Below are 23477 nucleotides of genomic sequence, written 5' to 3'. Positions count from 1 at the left end.
CATTTACAAATAGACTTCATGACTGAGTAGTTGCACAATAAAATCCCTGAATTAATGGAGAACCATACTAATAAGAGAGAAATCCACAGAGTTCAGCATTCAGTAGCTAACAGAGATAACAGGCAGCAATGCACGGTGAATATCCAGTCTGTGCATCTCAGTTGTAAAATGAACTGGTAGAGCGGACAGTGCCATGTTCTGTACCTTGGATAATCACAGTTCATATCACTCAAGGGCACTGATCTATCACATGTGGTTTCTAAGGTAAGGCTGATTCTTACATTTCTATCCATATCCATCTGCCTCTCTCACTTTTCCATTTTCTGCAATGTGTATCATACATTTGAAGCTTATACAATAATTTGCAAAGCAAATACAAAATCTAAAATTAAAAATAAAATACATATTTAAAAGAAGAATTGTAATTAACCCTCAAAGCTTAGATGCAACATAAGAACATAAGTGTTGCCATACTGGGACAGACCGAAGGTCCATCAAGCCCAGTATCCTGTTTCAAACAGTGACCAATCCAGGTCACGAGTACCTGCAAAGATCCCAAAACAGTACAACAGATTTTATGCTCCTTATCCTATAAATAAGCAGTGGATTTTCCCATGTTCATCTTAATAATGGCTTATGGACTTTTCTTTCAGGAAATTATCCAAACCTTTTTTAAACCCTGCTAAGCTTACAACAAATAAAGATTGTCTTTCATTCTTGTTCCTTCATAAACTATGACGAAAAGCCACTGGGAATTCAAGAGCTTCTTCAAAGTAATTTTGTTCATACTGCAAAATTTGTACAGTTCTCACCCTATCAGATTACAGCACCATCCTGGTTTAGATGGACCAGTCATTAATACTGTGAGCTTTTATGAAGAGAGGGTTGTATTTAAAAAGCTGTGCCATCAGAGGTCCCACGACAGGCTCCAGCTTTAACCATTTCTTGAGATACCTTATCCAGTTGCTCATACGCAAGTCTTCCATCTTCTCCTGGTAACAAAATATTAACATGAATATGCAGTGCAACATTTTATGTAAGAAATCATTGTCACTGTGCATCGGTTTTATATTAGGCTTATTTCTTCATTTTGGAGAAAAACATTGTGATTAATAAAAGTAATAATACATTTCAGGGAAAATATGTATGCACCTGTTATAAACATTGATACAGAAATCATTTTGATTACTCATCTTTCTATACTTGAACTCAGAATACATAAAATTTTTATTTATTTATTTATTTGTTACATTTGTACCCCGCGCTTTCCCATTCATGGCACGCTCAATGCGGCTTACATGGGGCAATGGAGGGTTAAGTGACTTGCCCAGAGTCACAAGGAGCTGCCTGTGCCTGAAGTGGGAATTGAACTCAGTTCCCCAGGACCAAAGTCCACCACCCTAACCACTAGGCCACTCCTCCTCCAAAAGGTAGTTCCCTGTCTGAGAGAGCTTACTATCATAGGGGCCCTTTTACTAAAGCTTAGCATGTACTAAATGCTGAGTGTCCTATTTTATAACTGTGGGCCATGTGGCATTCAAAACTTTAGTAAAAGAGCCCCTTAGGGGGGGATTCTATATATGGCACCTGAAAAATCCACACGGAAAACATTTCTGCCTAAGTATATTTTATATGCGGTGTCTAGATTTATGCACAGTATATAGAATATGCTTAGTTTATATCCTAGCACCTAAAACTATGTGCCTCCATTTACACCAAGGAAAATGTGGCATAAACCCCAGCACACAGATTTAGGCGCAGATGACCATATTCCATAACAATGTGTGTAAATTTTGGAATGCTCATAAAACATCCATTTCCCTGCCCTTAACTAAGCCCCTTTTTGCCTCTGCATACTAGAATTTAGGCGCAGTGAATTACAGAATAGGTTTAGCAAGTTATGCGTGTAAATTCTAATTATTGCCAATTAGTGCTCATTACTGTGCTGTTAACAACACTGATTGGCTTGTTAAGCCAATTAAGTTATGTGCGTTGTTACAGAAAGCACTTGGATTTCGGCATGCAACACTAGGCATCTGGCAGTATATAGAATCTGGGGGTTAATTATTCCCCCTTGTAGTTCATGCAGGCCCCCCTGGGCCTACCTTAATCCATGGTGGTCCAGTGGTGGTCACTGGGGCAGGAGCAGAGCTCCCTCGCTTCTGCCCCTTGTGGCACCTTTGCAAAATGGCTGCCATAACCTCTCGCAGCAGCTTGCGGTACTACATGAAGTAAACCAACATCCTAAATACCTCATCCTTTCCCACTCTAGTTAATACACATATAACCCCCTGCAGTTACACAAAGACCCTAATCACTGATATGGTATTTCTGTACAGTAACATTGCACTTCTTCCTTTTCTATTATTGCAACCACAAATATGTCCCACATAGCTCTTTTGGAATGGCTGATTCTTAATAACCCTATCATGCTCTTGAATTTGAGGAATCAGTAATCAATAAAGGTAAGGCCTGAGACTGGGTGGGCTCTGCCATATTATGTCAGGAATGGGCAGAGAAGATGGGAGCAGAGGAGTAGCCCAATGATTAGTGCTGTGAGCTGTGATCCTGGGGAACTGGGTTCAATTCCCAGTGCAGCAACTTGTGACATTGGGCAAGTCACTTAACCCTCCATTGCTCCAGGTACAGAAAAACGCCTTAGATTGTGAGGGATAGAAAAAGTGCCTGCACATAGGACTAGATTCATGCATCAAGTGATATTCTATAAAGGATATCCACATTTTATAGAATCACGCCTAAGTTAAGGTGCCTACCTTTAAGCCTGCTAAAACCAGGTGCAGATTGGGCATATTCTATAAAAATTACACATGCAAATCATCTATGGGTGCTGATCTGCGCACACAACTTTAGTCGCCATATATAGAATCAGTGCTGCATAAGTCTTGTGGCGCTATAGAAATGATAAATAGTAGTAGCATGAGCCCTGCCATCCTTATCTGCTCTCATTTTCTCCATTTGTGTGAGCCATAGACAGGCCTGCTCCCTCAAGTTCAGCAAACCATCAACTCAACTGATGACACTAGTTCCCTTCCCCAATCTATTAGATAATTTTCACGCACATCAAAATGTGGCTTCTTCTGAGGTACTACAGAGTCCTGCAACAAAGAATTATGTCCCTGATGTGTGTGATACAACTCACCAAGAGAAAGCAGGGTTTCTGAAGCGACCTTTCTGACCTCTTCCTTGTTGGACTGGCACAGCGTCACAAGCATCTGAATACTTTCTGTATCCTGGAAAATATACAAAAAAAGAGCGAACTGGTATTAAGATAGCAGTAGTTCTATTAAGTAGTTCTACCAGAGTTAAGTTTCTAAGAACACTTATGTTTAACCTGGTTATCACTAGTGCAACGTGTCACCCAATCACGTTAGGTTCTTCTTGGTTTAAGAAGAAAGAATCAGTCTCAGTCCCTGTCATTCTGCTGCATTTTTGTACAAATGGTTAAGTAGATTTTGAGCTAGACAAATGTGAAACATGTTGGTTTAGTCATAATTTAAAATTGTTCAGACTTATGTAGTTCTGACTTTCCCCAGAAACAGGCTGATACCCAATTTCACGCTGACACCCAATTTCACGCTCTTGTTAGTAGTCAGCCTGAGAGACATACCTCCTAGTAATTAAAGTAAAAATTTTGGGGTGGAGGTAGGGGTGGGGGTCCATGAAATTGAAGCTTGAAATGTATACTGTGTACAAAGAGATAAAAAAAAAATCCTACAGTTTTGGAAGTCAGCATGATATTTAGCTCCCTGATATTTTCAGCCATATTGTTATGGATAACCAATGCACTGGATGTTATACTTCCCTGTTAATTTCTGCAGCCATTGCTATGACAGGGTTATCAGCAGAGAAACTGATATACATGCCATCGTTCATGTAGCTGCTATGAAGATAAATGCAGGCTCTTAGGGGTCCTTTTACTAAGCTGTAATAAAAAGTGGCCTGTGGTAGTTTGGGTGCGTGTTTTGGGCTCACGTTGGACCATTTTTCACAGCGGCTGGGAAAAAAGTTTTTTTTTTAAAAAAGGGCCTGGAAATGGTGTGCACTGAAATTAAAACTAGCGTGCGCCTTTTTATGGCCTGAGCCCTTACTGCCACCCATTGACCTAGCAGTAAGGGCTCACACACTACCCCCACGGTAACCATGCAGCACATGCCAATTGCTGATTACCGCCGGGAACGCTCCCCGTGGTAGAAAATAGAAAATTATTTTCTACTGTGGGATTCGGCATGCGCCAAACTCAGAAATTACCACCGGGTGCGTGCGCTACCTCTGCATTAGCCTTCCCACACCTTAGTAAAAGGGCCCATCAGTGCTTATCTTTACACTGGTACATGAACAGTGCTATGCATACAAATGGATTTCTGGGTACTTTCATGACAAGACATAATTGCTTTCATTTTTCATCATGGCATGATATTGCTATTGAAACCTATATAAACACTAAAAACAAGATTCACTAAGCTTCCATCCCCTCCCCCTCTTACCCAACACAGAATGGGAGAAGAGTCAGTTTTTTAGCTACAAGAATCCTGCCTCATTTTCAAAGAAAGAAAATCTTCCATGGCCTACCTGCAATGCATATTTCAAACAGAGGGCCAGATGCACTAAACTTAACAAGCCAGCAACATGGTTTTTAAACTGGTTCTAGCCAGTTTAGCGCGCAAGTAGTAAACCGGGACATGCACAGAAGGGTTCTCCGAGCCATTTTCCTGTCCCGGTAGCAGCTAACGAAAACGGAATGCAAATGGGCTAATTACTATTATAATGTGAATGCAATGCGATGCACCACCATTTCCGACCCATGCACAAAAGCAGTCCCTACGTTTACTGTGGAAATTTTAATGGGAGGTGTGGACCTGCCGGTTCTTCATTATCGCAAGTAGGAGAAGGGGAGAAACATGGCAGGGAAGATGGAGCACAAAAAAAAAGTATACCAGCTTACACGCAGCTTCTTTGCGTATATGAAAGCCATGCCACATATGTTTCTTTTTCAAATGACATTTTACTGGCAAGAAATTGGGGGGGGGGGGGGCAGTACCAAAATGTAAAGCATAAAAGTAATGGTGACTTACCAAAAATGCAAGGAAGACAAGGGTCCATCAAAGAAACGGCGTCTGTGGGAAACGGGCTTGGTTCCACTCCCAGCTGTTCCTGCTGCTTCCTTCTATTGGCAGGCTGACATCATAGAACGCCCATCTCCCTGAATATGGACTCTCATTGGCTGGCTGCTGTTCCAATGCCTCCTCCCTGCAAGGCTTCCCTGATGACATCACTTTAGAGCTGTGAACTGATTGGATCCGAACTTCCTGGTATCCCCCTCCACAGAGAGGGGCTAAACCAATTGGAAACATCAGCCTGGGATGTCCCGCCTACTCATTACTGGAGTGAGACACCAGGAAGTCTGGATCCAATCAGTTCACAGCTCTAAAGTGATGTCATCAGGGAAGTCCTGCAGGGAGGAGGAGTTGGGACAGCAGCCAGCCAATGAGAGTCCATCTTCAGGGAGATGGGCATTCTAGGATGTCAGCCAGCCAATAGAAGGAAGCAGCAGGAACAGCTGGGGTGGAACCAAGCCCTGATGCTGCTGATTCCTCACAGAAGAGCGGAGAGCAGCAGAGAGGTTTTTCCCATTTTTCCCAGCATCGGGAGGCAGGGAGCTGCAATACAGGTATGCCCATCCAAAAAAAAGTGATTTTGTGTTTGCCAAAAAAAAAAAAAAAGAGTAAATCTACTGCTATCATACACGCAGCTTGTCTGTGTGTATGAGAGCCATCTGTAGCATGTGCAGAGCAGCCACGCATAGCGATTGACTGTTCTGCGCATGCTCAGCTCAACAACTTGCTTCCCCCATATCGCATGCAAATGAGCTGGGTCACAAAAGCAACGAGCAGCTCATTTGCATCACTTTGTGTTTCTAAATCGGTACATTTTTACCGATTTGGAAACGCAGACGGATCCTTAGCGGGACCTTTGTGCATCTGGCTCAGTTGTTAAAAGGCACCAATGCGTGAAGCACTGCTGGAAAGCTGAAGGACTATGTTTGGCCAGGAAGGCACTTTTTAAAGTTTTCAGTTTTATATTTGCAATGGATGGACTGCCACTCTTTTCAGATACCTCTAGAAATTGTGCAATGTATATATGTTGTGCAACATATCCCCTATGCAGGCCGTCACATTTTCTCCCCTTGCCTCAGGTATCCACTTAGACTGTAAGCTCTCTGAAGCAGAGACATATTGTACCTGAATATTAATTACAATTGAACAACACTGTGTATATCCAGTAGTGTTAATGATAGCTACTAGTTTTATAGGGATTATGGAATTGTTTCTTATTTGCTTTCCCAGGGTGGTCCCTAATTTCTTGGAAATGGGATCTACACCGGCCGATATTCAAAACGATTTAACTGGCCAGAAACTGTCACTGACTCGTTGAATTGCTTGTTTTCGGCTATCCGGTCATTTTCAGCAGCACTTAATCAGGTATCTTCACTGAAAATGACTGGTTAGCACCGAATTCAAAAGCGGCTAACTTGTGGGCGTTCCAGGGGCAGAGTCAGGTTAAGTGCTGATATTCAGCCCCTCACCACATAAGCAAACTGCTTAAATTAAGCCGCATAAATAGCGATGCTATCATTAAGTGGTTTGGCTTATGTGGTCAAGGGCTGTATATTGACTTAGCTGGCTCAACAACAACAACAAATGGATATTCAATGGCGAAGCCTGGACAGGATCTGGCACTGAATATCTGGGAATATCACCGGCAGCGGGCAGAAAAATGCTCACTGCTGGAAGCTGAATATTGGGGAAGGGGGGCAGTTTTTACTGGGCTGAGTATTGTTTGTCTCTTATATCCTAGTACATTTACCCCCAGATTCTATATATTGTGCCTAGCATTCTGCGCCAAAATCCAAGTGTATTCTGTAACAATGTGCATAACTTAAACTGGCTTAACAAGATAATCAGCATTGTTAACAGCACTTAATAAGCAATAATGAGCACTAATTGGCGATAATTAGAATTTACGTGCATAACTCCCTAAGCGTATTCTGTAACGCACTGTGCCTAAATTTTAATGCACACAGGCAAAAAGGGGCATGGTTATAGGCGGGGGAATTGGGCATTTCATGGGCGTTCCAAAATTTATGCATGTTGTTATAGAATATGGCCCTCTGTGCCTAAATCTATGCGCCGGGATTTACGCCACATTTTCATTGGTGTAAATGGAGGCACATAGTTTTAGGCGCTGGGATATCAACTAAGCTTATTCTATATACTGCGCCTAAATCTAGGCACCACTTATAGAATATGCTTATGTGGAAATGTTTTCCATGTGGATTTTCTAGGTGCCATATATAGAATTTTTCTCTTAGGGGGGTAATTCTATACAGATGGCGACAGTGTGTAAATGACGAGAATACTGGAGATATGCATATAGGTACACACATATGCACATAAATGCCAATATTTCGACTATGGGTTATTCTATAAAATGGCACCTAAATGTGTATGCCCACCCTCAAACTATGCACCATCACAAGAGGGTTGTGGGTAGGGTGCACAGTTATGTTTGTCAATTATAGCATATTATAACTACATGCATTTTTAAACAGTCTCGGTGTAAGCGTTTACACCTTTGTGATCATGCCTAAAATACAGGTGCAAATTTGAACTCCTAAGCTTGTATTTGACTTTCATACTTTGGACATGTCATGTGAAGAGGAAGATCAACAGGGAAAGACATCATGGTTGGCAAGATTGAAGGTCAGCGCAAAAGAGGAAGACCGGCTGTGCAATGGATCACTACAATAACAACAGCTATGGGTGCCACTCTATCAACGAGTAGCCACCTGACTGAAGACCAAACACAGTTCAGAGTGACTGTCCAGAGGGTAAAGGCTGACCAAATTTCAGTTTGGTTACTGCTCCGAAACTGGCCCCAAATCCTTTTTCTGTCTGGTTTCAGTTTCGTCCAAAAGGTTATTTTAATTTTCTCATTAAAAATAGTGGGGGCACTCGAAGTGTACATTACTGATATTGTTCAACAATCTATGATGCCCAATCAATTTTTTCCATATTTTTAATGCTTTTTAATTATGAAAGGGAGAAAAAGACTCAGCAGGTCCAGTGCACCTTTTTTGGAAATAGCTGTAGTGCAACTCACATGACCCCTGATTATAATCATTGGTAAAAAAAAAAAAATAATAAAACCCTCCCATAATTATACTTTCAATATGAAAAAAGTTTGTAATAAATGTGCTCAACTTGTGTCATTTAATCCAAGTCCATGTAAATTGTTGATCACTGAAATGACACTCTTAAATAAGAAAAATAGGAGGCAAAAGGGCAGCACTTCTCTTCTGGTAAAATCCCAATGGGGATCTCCGTTTCACCAATGGCTTCTTCAAGGGATATAACTATGCTGTCCAATGACTTTGCATTGCTTGCTTGTCTGTAAAGTCAACCTTCCAAAGTTGCCTCTTTAAAGGCAAACTGGATCCAAAACAGAACGCAAAGCAATCTTTCTGACGTCCTCCCAATATATTCTGTTTTTGATCCAGTTTTCCTTTAAAGAGTGCTACAAATAAATATAGAATAAATATAAAATAGAGTGCTCCAAATAAATGCTTTTGATGCAGAATTTTAGCTGGAATGTTAGTCTGTAAATTTGAAAGGAATTTCTCTATGGAGTTATAAGGTCAGCTCTAACTCTGAGTGTAGAGCAAAATCCACAATTGTATAAGCACTGTGGCTTTGAGGGCTCCTTTTACAAAGCGGCTGTAAGCCCAACGCAGGCTTACCGCTAGCTAAAAAGGAAGTACCCTCCAAAGCCCCTGCTGAAGCTCCCACCCCAAGCGCGCATCATATCTGGCACTATAAAAATATTTTTATTTTTGTAGCGCCAGTGTGTACCTGGCGGTAATCGGGCAGTGCCGCACACTGCCCGGTTACTGCTGGGATAGCGCGGGAGCCCTTACCGCCACCTCAATGGGTTTCGATAAGTGCTCCACCCTGAAATGGCTGCACGGCAAATGCTTTACTTGCCACACAGTCAGTTCCTGAAAAAAAGAGAGACCTGCCTTTTACCTGCTGTGGTAAAAGGGGGCCTCGGCGCACGTCAAAAACACACACTGACATCAGTGTAGGCCCCCTTTTGCCGCAGCTTTGTAAAAGAGGCCATTAGTTTGTTTTCATTAGCTGTGGTCCATGTGTGTGTGGAGGCTATTTTGCTTGGAGGTAAAATATGCTCTTTCATTATTTAAATAGAGGGTCATCATGAGTCGACATCAACTTGATGGTACTTAATGACACAACAAAGCTAGTACTTTATAACGAAAGTAAATGCTTACTTTTCTTTATAGAATAGGCTCCTAATTGATATACCTTTATAGAATTGCCCTCAGAATGGCGCATTAAGCTCTGATATGTGGGTGATTGTTATTCTTAAGTTATGTCTGAGCTATGCCTAAAGGCTAATGCCACAAGCTGAAAAAAAGGAAAACCACTCAGAAAATGTAATCACAGGTCCATCATTGCTTCACTAATGGGTAGAAGACGTTATCTGATTACCCAGTGTTCTTTTCTATGCATGATCAGAAAAGAAGCAAAGAAAAAGAAACAAAAACCCCAAATTCCATTTGTGCAAGTGCAAAAGGCTTTTTTTCAGAACTTATTTCCAGTGGCGTACCTAACTTGCTCGCCATTCGCCACCTGGGGCAGGTCGCCATTGTGCCCCCCTGGCACATTACCACCCTGCCCCCGGCATGTCACCCCCTCACCACTTTTCCTCCTAGCAAGGAGGTGTGCAGAGTAGGTGTGCGTCTGTCGGCTCTGCCAGTCCCCTGCCCCTTTGATGTTACTTCTTGATCTGGGGCAGGTGACTGGCACCCCCTTGCTGCCTGCATCTGGGGTGGATCGCCCCCACTGCCCCGCCCTTGATATACTACTGCTTATTCCTTAAAACTTGTAGGTTTATATGTCTGAGAAAATCTTTTAGGAGTGAAGGAAGATTTTAGATAGGATGTAGAGATGGAATATGGAAAATTCCCATAGTACTTTATAAGAGGCTCTGCCAAATGCAGAACCATTTGTAACATAGGTGCAGGAACATACATTGATGGCTCTCCACATCCAGAGGGAGCAGCGATTAAAAACAAAAACTGCATGTAGGCAAAAATCTACATGCTTCTGTAGCTCATCTATCTATCTATCTATCTATCTATCTATCTATCTATCTATCTATCTATCTATCTATCTATCTATAGCTATATAAGAATAGCTTTTTTAAAATTGCTGCTTCCTATCTGCATACACATCTGATCCTGCAACACCAGTCCCGTCCCCCCCGAATAATCACCATCCTTTAATTTCAGTCTCCCTTGATCCCCACTCTGAACCCCCAAGGCATTCTATCCACCCTAACCCCCATCCAACAAATCCCCCCAGCCATTCAATCCTCCCCACCTAACCTATCTCCAACATGAAGGCAAGAGCACCCTCCAAAGCCCCTGCTGAAGCTCCCATTCCCCAACCCCTCTTGATCCCTTCTCTGGGTCTTACCGGAGTCCTTTGTGTCTAGTGGGAGAAGGAGTGATCCTCACTGTCTCCTGTTTCTTTAGCTTTGGGTTCTAAAATAGCTGTTGTGACCCCAAGGAGGGATAGGATGCTGAGGGGAGGGATGGTGGAATAGGCAGGTTCTGATGCCTTGGTGAGGTTGGGGGGTGTTTGATGTTGGGGGGGGGGGGGGGTTTGGAGGGGCCAGATCTCTCCCTTGACACCTATTCTTTAAGCAGACACTTACTCATATCTGGGAGCAGGTGTAAATTACTTCTCTTTCCCAGGTGTAAATTACTTCTCTTTCCCCTTGTTATCTTCTTTCCTTTCTCTTTCTGTTTTTAATATGTAAACCACTGTGATGCCTATGTCAAGGCCAATGGCAGTATATCAAGTGTGATAGATAGATAAATAAATATGATGTCCTTAAATCACATTACCTGGAGGCATTTCAGTGCCAGATGAGCCGCCTTCTGAAGATGGAGGTCAGGCTGGGTCAGAGCTTCACAGTAATATATCAAAGCCTGAAACAGATGTAAGAAAGCATGACTAAAGAGCCTAAGAGGTCCTTTTACTAAGCAGTGGTAAAAAGTGATCTAGCACGCTCTTCTCTGGGTAAGTGAACATTATTCTGCTCTGTGCTTTGGTGATTTAAAAATTGGGGATAAAAGAGGAATTGTAGGTTTATTGACAACGTTTGAATGTAAAAAAGCAAACTTTATTAACTAGTTTCTATAGTATAAAACCCTTTTCCCCATAGTTCTAAACTTGAACTTTCTGCCACAACCTACAGCATTAACAGCCTCTAGAAGGAACAGTACAGCCTAGTTCAGTCTTCATGTTAAAAAAGCAAGCTTTATTAACTAGTTTCCATAGTATATAGCACTTTCCCCCATAGTTTTAAACTGAAATTCTCTTCCAGAGTTAGAAACCTAACTGTGTCTAGAGTATTATAAAGGATAGTAGCAAAGCAGGGCTCAAACTTTCTGTCTTAAAAGAAAAAGTTATTTTCTGTTCTTTGCCCGAACCTTTGCTACTGACCTGAATTAGGTGTTAATTAAGGTACTGTGAGGAAGGTAGAATAGCTGCAAAGGTTACTAGGGCAAACTGATTACCATAGGCGCCCCGTATAAGAGGCTTGGGGAGGCCCAAATGCAACCTCTTTTGGTGACGTATTAACTGGAGCCACGGGGCTCTGCACGTCGCTGCCTGGCAGATTGCTGGTTCCTGCCCGAAAGAAGCTGGAACTTCCCTTCCATGCTGCCCTGCCACCAAACCCGCTGCCTCTCCGATTCAGTGGCGATCGGCAAACAAACACTGTGCACGGAGCCATAGAGCTCTGCATGGCAGCGCTGACAGCTCTTCCGGTCCCACCTTCTATGATGCAACATAGGGACTGGAAGAGCTGTCAGCGCTGCCATGCGGAGCCTTATGGCTCCGTGCACAGTGTTTGTTTGCCAATTGCCACTGAATTGGAGAGGCAGCGGTTTTGGCGGCAGGGAAGAGGATCGTCGATGGCTGATCGAGACGGAAATAGGAAAGAGCTGCTGGAACTGCTGAAGATGCCCGGGAACACGAGATATGTCAACTGCGGAGCTCCAGGTGAGGGCCACGGGGGCAAGGGTGGGTGGGTGAGGGAGGGAGGGAGGGTGAGAAGGAGCCGGGACATGGTGCAGGGATTTGAACAGAGGAGGATGCTGGGGCAGGGCTCCTGGTAGAAGCTGGTCAGATGCTGCCAGAGGCAGGGCAGCATGGAAGGGAAATTCCAGCTTCTTTTTCTTTTTGCGGCTAGGCCAGGGGGAAGAAAAAAGAGAGAGAAGATAATGCTGGAGGCAGGAAATGGGAGGAAACAGAGAGGATGGGGAGGGAAGAGGCAGAGGCACAATGTTGGATACTGGGGGGGGGGGCAGAGAAGCAAGGCTAGATGTTGGATATTTGGGGGGGGAGGGCAGACAGAGAAGCAAGGCTAGATGTTTTGGGGGAGAAGAGGCAGATGGGCAAAGCTGGTTATTAGGGGGAGAGAAGAAACAGGAGCAAAAAGCTGGATATTTTGGGGGGAGGGAAGAGACAGAGGAGCAAAGCTGGATAGTGAAAATAAAAACAGGCAGTGGAAGAAGAGAGGCTGAGGTGTAAAGTGAAGAGAGAGAGGGAGGAGCAATGCTGCAAGGTGGGGGAGAGAGAGACAGACAAAGACGAGATCTGTATGCTATGTGAGGTAGGGTGAGATGGGAGAGAGAGAGAGGAGATCCTGGGTGCCTGGGGCAGGGGAAGAGAGAGAAGAGATGCTGCATGGCAGGGAGGGGGAAGAAAGATGAAGGGAGAGAAACAGAGAGGAAATTATTGCAGGCAGGGAGAGAGAGACACACACAAGATCCTGGATGGTGGGGTGGGAGAGAGAGAAACAGATCCGATATGGCTGAGGGGGAGTTCAGACACACACACACACACACACACACCCTGGGTGAGGGAAAAAGATGGAAAACAGGGAAAATGAAGCATGGATAAGTCTGAGTGGTCAGAGAGGCAGAAAAACAAAAGAAAGCAGAAAAGAAAATATCAGTGTCGGAGATGAATGTAGTAGAAGATGTGAAGAAGACATGTGAAGAGAGAAAAATGATAAATGGACAAGAGATATGGAAAGAGTTAAAAGACAGAAAGGCAGTAACCAGAGACTGTGACCTGCACAATTAGAAAAATTAGATGCCAGATAGCAAAGGTAAAATTATTTTTAATGTAGAATGAAGTAGCCATGTTAGTCCACTTTACAGGTTAATAATTAATAAATAAAAATAAAACAAAAAAATGTAAAATAAGATGACAACTTTTTATTGGACTAAATACATTTTTGACTAGATTTCAGAGGTCTAAACCTCCTTCCTCAGGTTAGTAAACTCCAAAAAGCTAGTCAAAAAATTTATTAAATTAGTTAAAGAAAAAGGTATCACCTTATTATACATTTTTGTTTCAAATATTTATTCATTTTTTAATTTAGTGAGTGGAATGTGTCAGTTTCTGAAATTTAAATCTGTTGGTCTGACTCAGTATGGCTATTCTTATGTTACAGTCAATTTGCTTTATAGGTCCTGAGTGACTTTTTTAAGGTTTTGCATTACTTTTCAATATGCCTAATATTAGAATTTGGACTTAATTTAGCTCATAGCATTCTCAGTAGTAGCTCAACTTTCACTTGCTAACCTTGAATCTCACTAAGTGGGATGGTACTTTTCACGTTTGGGATGGGACACCTTTGGTATCTCTGCACTCTGGAAATTGGACCTTAGCACTGGTGCTTTTGTGTCATCCAAAAGTTCTGACTGCCTATTCTATAGAAATACACTTTCCTTCCAACTATACTGTTCAGCCATCAAGCTCTCAGACAGTTTGAACAACCACTTTATTCTTTGACATATGATACATATCTAATATCTAAATTTAATAAAAGGTATTACTTGTTACTATTTTACTTATTTTTTTCTGTGTTGTCAGATAATTATGGATGTAAGCACCGCCCCTGACCCCGCCCCCTTTAGCCTCCCCAAACAGTTGGGCCACCGACCGCCTATGCTGATTACTGTGTTAACTTCAAAGGGTCTGTTTGAAGCAGTCCCCTTAGAATCAAAATTATAGAGGAAAGGTCCCAGGTAGCCATCTTTGAGAGAAGAGGACATTTCTCTGGGTAAGTGAACTTTATTTTGCTTTGTGCTTTGGTGATTCAAAGATCGGGGATAAAAGAGGAATTGTAGGTTTATTGATAAAGATAGTTTGAATTTCAAAACACAAATTTTATTAACTAGTCTTCATAGTATAAACCCTTTTCCCCATGGTTTTAAATTTGAACTTTCTGCCACAGCTTACAGCATTAACAAATAGTCTCTAAAAGGCACAGCAAGGCCTAGTTCATTAAAAAAAAGAAGAAAAAAAAAGAAGCAGTGGCCAATCCAGGTCACAAGTACCTGGAAAGATCCCAGAACAGTAAAACAGATTTTATTCTGCTTATCCTAAAAATAAGAAGTGGATTTTCACAAGTTGATCTTAATAATGGCTTATGGAATTTCCTTTTAGGAAATTATCCAAATATTTTTTAAACCCAGCTTTTACCACAATCTTTTGCAACAAATTCCAGCGTTTAATTACACATTGAGTGAAGAAATATTTTCTCTGGTTTGTTTTACATTTACTACTTAGCAGCTCATTGTGTCCCCCCTAGTCCTAGTATTTTTGGAAACAGTAAACAAGTGATTCACCTCTACCCTCATTTGGTGCCATTTACAGAATTTAGCCCCAATTGTGTACCTAAGTTATAGAATACTAGCACTTTTGTGCGGGCCTGCAGGTTTCTTACATAAGCCAGAAGGCACTGAACTGCTGTAGGTATTTTTGTGTTCCTGGAGGGCTAATTTATAGAAAAAGAACCACAGTGGGATTTGAACTGGGATCCCTGGTTGTCAGCCCACTACTCTATTCCTCCATTCCACATGAACATCTATCTCTACTTCAGGAAGCAACCAGGCCTTTAATGAAAGACGTAACTAACTTGTTAGTCTCACTAACACACTCAAGGAGTGCGATGGGCTGCACATACTGCAGCAGGACATGTTTATCCACTCCTACTCTAGCTGAGATAATATTTAACCATCTCTCTGACCTCATGTGCACCTTTTCTTTAAATTAGTCTCCTTACTTTCTAACTCTTCTTACTCTCTTACCTATCTATATGTTCCATCTTTGCTGATAACCTATACTGTTATTTGAATATTTTGCTGTTATTGTCTATTGTTTATGTTTGAGTTATTCTTACTGTACACCACCTTGAGTGAATTTCTTTAAAATGGGGGTAAATAAATCCTAATGAATAAATAAATAAATACTATTTATATCATGGATGTGCCTATCATACCACAATGATGTATATGCCCCTTCTTTTTCCCATTCATAGTTTGGACACTTCAGTTTGTAAAATGGATATTTATGCTGGATGTCACCAGAATATGGTCATTCATCTCTCATGTAATTTAGAACAGGCTGTATGTCGGCAGATCCTGCTCTATAATACTAGCACCACCAGTGATGTATTGACCTAGATGTCCTTATTCTGAGTTAGATGTCCTTTACAAAATGCCCTTCCATTCCACTTATAAGTGCCTTTAGAGAATAGCATGTATTTGTTATTCTCTGCATTCTATATATGGCACCCAAAATTGAGCGCCAATCCAAGATGTGCACCCAACTAAACTCACTAACAAGCCAATTAGTGCTAATAATTGGGTGCTAATTGGCACCAATTTGAATTTGCACGCACATCTTGCTATTCTATAGCAATGTGTGCCTAAATCCCATAGCACAACCCAAAAGGAGGAGTGGCCATGGGAGGTTCATGGGTGGATCAGGAGCACCCTAAACTTTGTGTGCAATGTTATAGAATATCAGGGGATTTGTACCCAAACTGGGCTCTGGGAATTACATCTGGTTTCAGTAGGTGCAAGTCCTGATGTCAAATTTGGGCACTGAAATTGGCATTCAGTGCTATTCTACTACTACTTATCGTTTCTATAGCGCTACTAGATGTACGCAGCGCCGTACACTTGAACATGAAGAAACAGTCCCTGCTCGACAGAGTTTACAATCTAATTAGGACAGACAAACAGGACAAATAAGAGATAAGGGAATATTAAAGTGAGGATGATAAAATAAGGGTTCTGAACAAGTGAATAAGGGTTAGGAGTTAAAAGCAGCATCAAAAAGGTGGGCTTTTAGCTTAGATTTGAAGATGGCCAGAGATGGAGCTTGATGTACCGGCTCAGGAAGTCTATTCCAGGCATATGGTGCAGCAAGATAAAAGGAATGGAGTCTGGAGTTAGCGGTGGAGGAGAAGGGTGCAGATAAGAGAGATTTACCCAGTGAACAGAGTTCCTGGGGAGGAATGTAGGGACAGTTGAGAGTGGAGAGGTACTGAGGAGCTGCAGAGTGAATGCACTTATAGGTCAATAAGAGGCGTTTGAACTGTATGTGGAAATGGATAGGAAGCCAGTGAAGCGACTTGAGGAGAGGGCTAATATGAGCATAACGACACTGGCGGAATATTAGTGTGCAGCAGAATTTTGAACAGATTGAAGAGGAGAGAGATGGCTATTCTATAATGGGCACTCATCTTTGTTCTTATTATTTATATTAATGATTATACTTTGCAACAATGTAAAATTATATGTTTTATTTGTTGTCAGCTACTTTAGCCCCTGATACAGTGTGGGCGAAACATGGCAGTGTCAGGCTTTTTTATAGACCTCACATGAATAAAGTATTTCTCAAAGGATCTTTTCCTATGTGATCTGCTCCTTTCATGCCGCCAATTTTTGAGTGCCATTTACTGAATCTAGCCCCATGAAATATGTGTACACTTATCCACGAAAGTGACAGTATTTTGCATATTTACATGCACAAGTGGTGTGTAAATGTGAGCACCCAGTTATAGAATTGCCCTTCAGACACACACACATACTGTAGGTGTAGCAAATCAGGTCGTGGTATACATGAATTTTAATGTTTCTTGTTATGATGTCGTGTCAGATTCAATATTTTTCCCTGTGCAGAAACAAGGGCTCGTATTTCTTTCCTCCTTTCTCACTGCACTTTTCAGATTGTCACTCACCTTCTTTCTGAAGTGGCTGTTTCCTGCTGCATTGGACAAGAGGAGTTTCTCAGCCTGGCTGTCCTTGCTGTCACCTTCACTGAGAAGTAAGGCCAGAGCCCTGAAGATCTCTGGCTGAGGAGACATGCCACAGGTTGCTCTGTCCCTCACATCTTGGAGCAAATTGTTATCTCTTGAAGACTGAAGAATCTGAACCAATGACGCTAAGTCAGCACAGAAAGGAAGTAACAAACAAAGCCAAGTTAGTATTTTTCTCTGATCTGTTAATGAGCAGAACAGGCAGGAAAAATCTGAGATATAGGAAGGATCAATGGATGTTATAACTCTCAGGGAAATTGGTGAGGATCTGGATAGGGCAAGAGGTTTTTCCTGGACCTGGTCTAGGTCTGGGCCCTCTGTCTTTGGCTTCCTTACCCTACCACCCTCCTGCCAGTTCAGGTTGCTGGTATTACTATTTAATGGCTGGCTGAGAGCACAGAAGAAACTTCTGCTACAAACAGTGTCTGCTAGAGTGACCTGCACCCCTGCACACTCCCAGGACACTGAACTCCTTGTTTAAAGTGATGAGTGATTTGCACAATTAGAACACCATTGTCAAAGTCTTAATAGCTCTGTGTAAGCTATATTCACTCGTATTGGCACTACTGCCATAACCAAATAAAAGCCCCACTTCAGAGATCATTTCCATTACCCCACGATTCCATATCCTTAGAATTTTCTATCCTCAGCTCCTCCCCCTTTTGCTCCCACAAGGGTCTATGTGATGCCAGGGTCACTCTGAGCTTCATGCACAGCACTTTATACTCTTATAATATCTAAATAATCTATAGGCCAGTGCAAGATGAATCTGACTCATTTTGTGCAAGAACCCAAACTAATATGCAGCACAAGAACAATCTCTATGTCAGAGGTTCTTAACTCAGTCCTCCAGACTCACCAAGCCAGTCTGCTTTTCAAGATATCCACAATGAATATGCATGAGTTAAATTTGCATGCACTGCCTCCACTATCTCATGCATATTCATTGTGGATATCCTGAAAACCTGACTGACTGAGTGTGTCCCTTGGATTGGGTTGAGAATCCTTGCACTAGGGGCACGCTAACAGACAGAAGATATGGAACCTTCAGTATGCACAGACATTATAGGCAATGGAATGAGGAGGGTCACTAGGGCTTGGAAACTGGGGGGGGGGGGGGGGGCAGGGCAGAGGCTACATTTTTTGGCCCTTCCAACTGTAAAGGTGTTCTTCTGTTCCCATATTTTATACAATAATGAATGCACTCAAGATATAAAAAGAATAAAACATCTTCCTGTTAATAGTAAAGTTGGCCACTTGGTGACTGTGCCCCTCAGATACAGGAATTCCTTTACTAGCTAGGGGAAGGCGATACTGTTCTTTCCATCAGAGTAGCATTTTAGGAAGCTCCAGTATACATTATGGTTAGTAAAGTTGCCAGGCCTTTGGCTCTAAATAGTCATGTCTGGCAATTTCTATTTAGGATATTAGTAACTTCCATGCAGGGTTTATCCATAGAGGGTTCATAACTGAATAGCCTTTAGATATACATGTGCACAGGACTAAACAAAGAGAGAGACACCCAAGCACTGCAGAACCAAATGAGAATTATATGCACTACCTTCTTTGGCTAGGTGCACTATGTAGTTCCTGAGATCACTGACGTTCTGACTGGCGAAAAAGCTGTAATACTGGAACACAGTAATGACTTCTGAAGCAACGCCTGGAGAGAAGACTGGATCTGCTTGGTCCAAAATTTGGGTCACCAGTGTTCTAAATGCTGCATATGGCAGAAAACAGAGATGCGTTTGTCAATGATGCTAACTGACAGCAAATAAAGTTTTTTAAAAAATGTAAGTTTTACAGCGTTACAGTAGTAAATTAAGAATGCATGTTTCAAATGTGTTTTGTGGAATTAGAAATAATTACATGCTGTCTATTAGGGTATTATTCACATTCTGCTGACAAGTATCATATTTCTGTTGCAGAATTGTTTTGTAGTGCTATTAAATGTTTATCTTTCTCATACTGTTTCATGCTAATCCTATTATTAGGATTCAAATCGCTGCCTCTGAGTTCACCTCATTGATGGCGTTTATACTTCTATTTGGTCTTTTTGTTATTGTTATGCTGTTAACAAAGTCGCTAGTTTTATTTCAAGCTGTACTTGTTGTACACCGCCTCAGGTGAATCTCTTCATCAAGGCAATTAATAAATAATTAAATCAATCAATAAAATGCTGCCTAACATATTGTATTTTTGTTGTTGTTGTTTAACTATAGATTATAATACAAACAACTTATTAATTTTGACTTACACTGCCACAATGGATAGTCTGTGATATTTCATATATCCTTGAGGAAATGTTTGGAATGGTTAAATTAGTTTTCAGGGTCTGACCTTCACCAATCCATCTCTAAGTCCAACCCTTGGGTTCATTCCTACTCTGTCATTCCTTTGTAGTTTTTCTGTTTTGTACCTTTCTCTGCAAGTCCTGGATACTCCTCATCCACTGCTTCTGCAAAACTTGCATCAAGTTGCTTCATCATCTTGTCCGTGGTCGTATGATACACACTTGCTGGTCCTGAGCATTTTGCCCAGAAGGACAGGAGGGACTGCTTCTTATAAAATCCAGGAATAGCTGAAACAAACAAAAAGAGAACAAAAATGTATGTTGTCTTCTTTTTGTTAGCATTCAAGGTGTGGAGTTTCGCCTTAAATATGTTGTGAGGTTTGGAACAGATGGGAGCTTCTGTGTGTGTGTCGGCGGAGGGGAGAGGGGGTGGCTGGGATAGGGTGTAAAAGGTTTGAGGATGTGAATTGAGTAGATAATGGGTTGCAATGTCTGGCCCTGGAATGGGGAGTATGTAGTGTGGGGAGGCCACATTCTGGGAAAGAGGGAGACTGTTCCAAAAGGATGGGCTCCACCTTAACCAGGATGGAACCAGGCTGTTGGCATTAACCTTTAAAAAGGAGATAGAGCAGCATTTAAACTAGAATTGGGGGGGGGGGGGGGGGGGGAAGCCTACAGATGCCCAGGAGCGCATGGTTTGGTGTGGAGTATCTTTGAAGGATACTACTGAAACAGGATCTATAGGGAATCCCAATAGAGATGATTCAATACTGGTGAAAGAAAGCCAAGAGTGTCTAATGGGAGAACACAGTAAAGGATGCACATTATCCCCTTCAACTTCTAAGAAAAAGTATATAAGTATTGCCATACTGGGACAGACCGAAGGTCCATTAAGCCCAGCATCCTGTTTCCAAAGAGACACATGCTTGGCTCATTTAGCCAAATTAGGGGAAAAGTACGCTGATCTGATAGATCCTACTATGATCCTATTACTCAAATTGACTAGGGAATAATTATGTGAATGTGAATGGATTGAAGTAGAGCGTTTGTGAATTTGTTAGATTGCGAGCTCCCTCCTATATGAATAAATTTTGGTGCTTAATGATTATTATTTGATATGCATTGTGCTACAAAATCATGTGTTAAGGGCAAATATCACATGTTTTTGGCAAATAAAAGTGCATTATTCCATTAATACACATTAGTAACTTTCCCCTCTTAATCAGATAAATTCTTTGAACAGCTGGTTAAATCCAACCAGATACCACTCTATATCTTTTAGACATTCTTCAAAACCTCTTTCTGCCATTTCATGTTCATTGATGTATTATTTTGTTGTATATCCCGTGTCTATTTCTGTTATCGGTAGCAAAAAGGAAAATGGGGCTTGAAGGTTTATCATATTGTTGGATTTTTTAATTGAATTTAATGACATATCCTAAGAAGTAGGGATGGGCTGTCGTTTGCAATGACTTGGAAAATGTCTACAACATATCCCATGTCATTGCATGCCAATAACAAACAAACACAAGCAGGAATACACTTAGCATTTTTGCATTCTTTTGTTACTGTGCATTATTTTCAGAGGGTGAACTCTTAACATTGCTTCTGTCACTACAAAATGGCCAAGGAAACCCAAATAAAACAAAATTTCCCATAAATGACATGGGACATGAAACCCAATGAAAAATGTCCAGCTGCCCATCTCTGATACAAGGTGGTATGTTTTTTCTTTGTTTCTTGTATAATAGATTAAAAAAAATAAGAAAATACCATTGTACTGCTCCTCTTATGAACATGTTGTTGAAAATGGGAGAACTCTAACCTTCTAGGTCTGACTTGCATTTTAAAGCATAAACTACTTCATCTGTAATGATTTAGGATAATTTTCTCAGTTTATTTATCACCTTATTATTTATTTTCTCAGTGACTTAAGTTCAGGAAGACATGTACACTACACACACAAAAAAAAACGCTCTCTCTCTGTCTCCTGTACAAATCCTATGTTGACTGACACGTTGCCACTTGTTATTTGTGTGTGCAGCTGAGCATGGCAGCCATGCTATGGTTGCAGGCATGGCAGCCTGCCAGGAAGTAGTCATCAGACAAGGCTGGGCTCCTTTCTCTAAATGCCCCAGATGAGCCGTTGACCTGCTTGTCTGGATTGTGATTTCTTTATTTACAGTAATCCTTGCAAATCAGCCTCCTATTCATAGCAGTTTGCTCTTTTATGCTGCCTTGGGGTCATAAGATCCTACCTTTTTCTGTAGTTGGGGCATGCTTTAGCCCGCCACAGTCTACAGCAGTATTCTTCATTGCAAGACCTGGGAACTGGTGGTGGCCCCCATCGACTGCAAGTATGGCTCCCTGACTCTGTATTCCCAATATGTACTCTCTCCCCCTCAGCTTCTCTACAGACTTGTTGCTGGTGCTGCTTCCAGAACAGCTATTCTGTTTTCTTTGGCACTGTGTGGCTCTCAGTGAGTTTGAGCTGCACATTGCCCAGACTCTTGACACTGAGAACAGTCTGGGAGTTTGGCTACCATGAGGCTCAAACTCACTGAGAGTTGCACATTGCTGGAAGAAAGCAGGAGAGCAGCTCTGCAAATAGTGGCAACAGCAGGCCTCTGAAATAGATGTAGAAAGGGAATTAACAAAATGAGAGAGGAGCTGGCTTGGAGGGGAAGCGGATGAGGACAAGATGGTGGAAGTTAATTAGTAAGAGAGGTGGGTGCAGGGCTGAGATGGGACATGAGGAAGAGTATGTTGGGAAAAGGGAAAGGGAGGAATATTTTTTATTTTTATTACATTTGTACCCTGCGCTTTCCCACTCTTGGCAGGCTCAATGCGGCTTACATATTGTATACAGGTACTTATTTGTACCTGGGGCAATGGAGGGTTAAGTGACTTGCCCAGAGTCACAAGGAGCTGCCTGTGCCTGCAGTGGGAATCAAACCCAGTTCTCCAGAACCAAAGTCCACCACTCTAACCACTAGCCCACTCCTCCTATGGGGGAGAAGGGATCAAAATGCTAACCAACAACAAAAAGACAAACCCAAATACCAATCAATGAGACCAAAAGGCCGAAAAGGATAGAACGCAGAGACAACTACAAATTATTAGGCATACCAACATAAAGCAGGACACATATGTTCCCAATCCCATAGGCTACATAAACGCAAGGTCAGTAGTCAAAAAGTGAGCAATAATTAGAGACTGGATAGAAGCAGAACATCTAGGTCTGCCGTTTATAACAGAAACATGGCTGCACCTTAAAGACAACCCAATACTGCACGACCTATGCCCACTGGGATATACAATAATACAAATCAACAGAAACAGAAAGAGAGGAGGCGGGATTGCCTTAATATATAAATCCTTCTTCACAGTGAAACCTATTGCAGAACACATGTCCTCAACAATTTAAATTTTGGTGTGCAAAGTAACAGATACAACACTAACTGGTAAACCATGCTGCATACTTTTCTATTGCCCCCCCCCCCAACCCCCCAGGAAGGTGGTCCAATGACCAAGAAGACATCATGGATTTCATAGCAATATCTTCTACCAGGAGATATTACTACACTTAGAAAAACAAGATGGCTCCAACACTAGAACACTAACAAATTTCCTGAACCAATGGGACTTTAAAACAATGCAAGCCACCTCATCTCACACAAAGGGCCACCAACTTGACATACTAGACCACAAATTCTCAGCCAATAACAACCACATAATAGAAAATCACAACTAGGAAGAGGTATTATGGTTGGACCACAGAAAATTCACATTTACACTACAATGGAAAGAGAACGGCAAAAACAGAAAACTATAAACATCACATACTTGAGAGGTAAGGTGGATAACCACAACTTCTGGACAATAGTAC

At 41.8% G+C, this 23477-nt stretch overlaps 1 protein-coding gene across 2 annotated transcripts in view; it reads right to left on the bottom strand.

Annotated features, from left to right (window-relative positions):
* Positions 1–634: 634 nt before the first annotated feature.
* The window catches only part of RIPOR2 (RHO family interacting cell polarization regulator 2), a 217654-nt gene continuing 194811 nt past the window's right edge, over positions 635–23477 (bottom strand). For both annotated transcript variants that reach the window (XM_030212149.1, XM_030212158.1), the window contains exons 17-22: positions 19715–19876; positions 18857–19015; positions 17218–17420; positions 11012–11095; positions 3161–3251; positions 635–992 (exon numbers count right to left, since the gene is read on the bottom strand). In XM_030212149.1, the coding sequence (XP_030068009.1) occupies positions 892–992; positions 3161–3251; positions 11012–11095; positions 17218–17420; positions 18857–19015; positions 19715–19876 (800 nt within the window). In that variant the 3' untranslated portion in view covers positions 635–891. The remainder of the gene's footprint in view (positions 993–3160; positions 3252–11011; positions 11096–17217; positions 17421–18856; positions 19016–19714; positions 19877–23477) is intronic.

This window comes from Microcaecilia unicolor, chromosome 1 (assembly GCF_901765095.1).
Source record: "Microcaecilia unicolor chromosome 1, aMicUni1.1, whole genome shotgun sequence".
Lineage (NCBI taxonomy): Eukaryota > Metazoa > Chordata > Amphibia > Gymnophiona > Siphonopidae > Microcaecilia > Microcaecilia unicolor.
The sequence above is the reverse complement of the archived record's forward strand: the minus strand, read 5'-3'. Positions and strand labels throughout refer to the sequence as shown.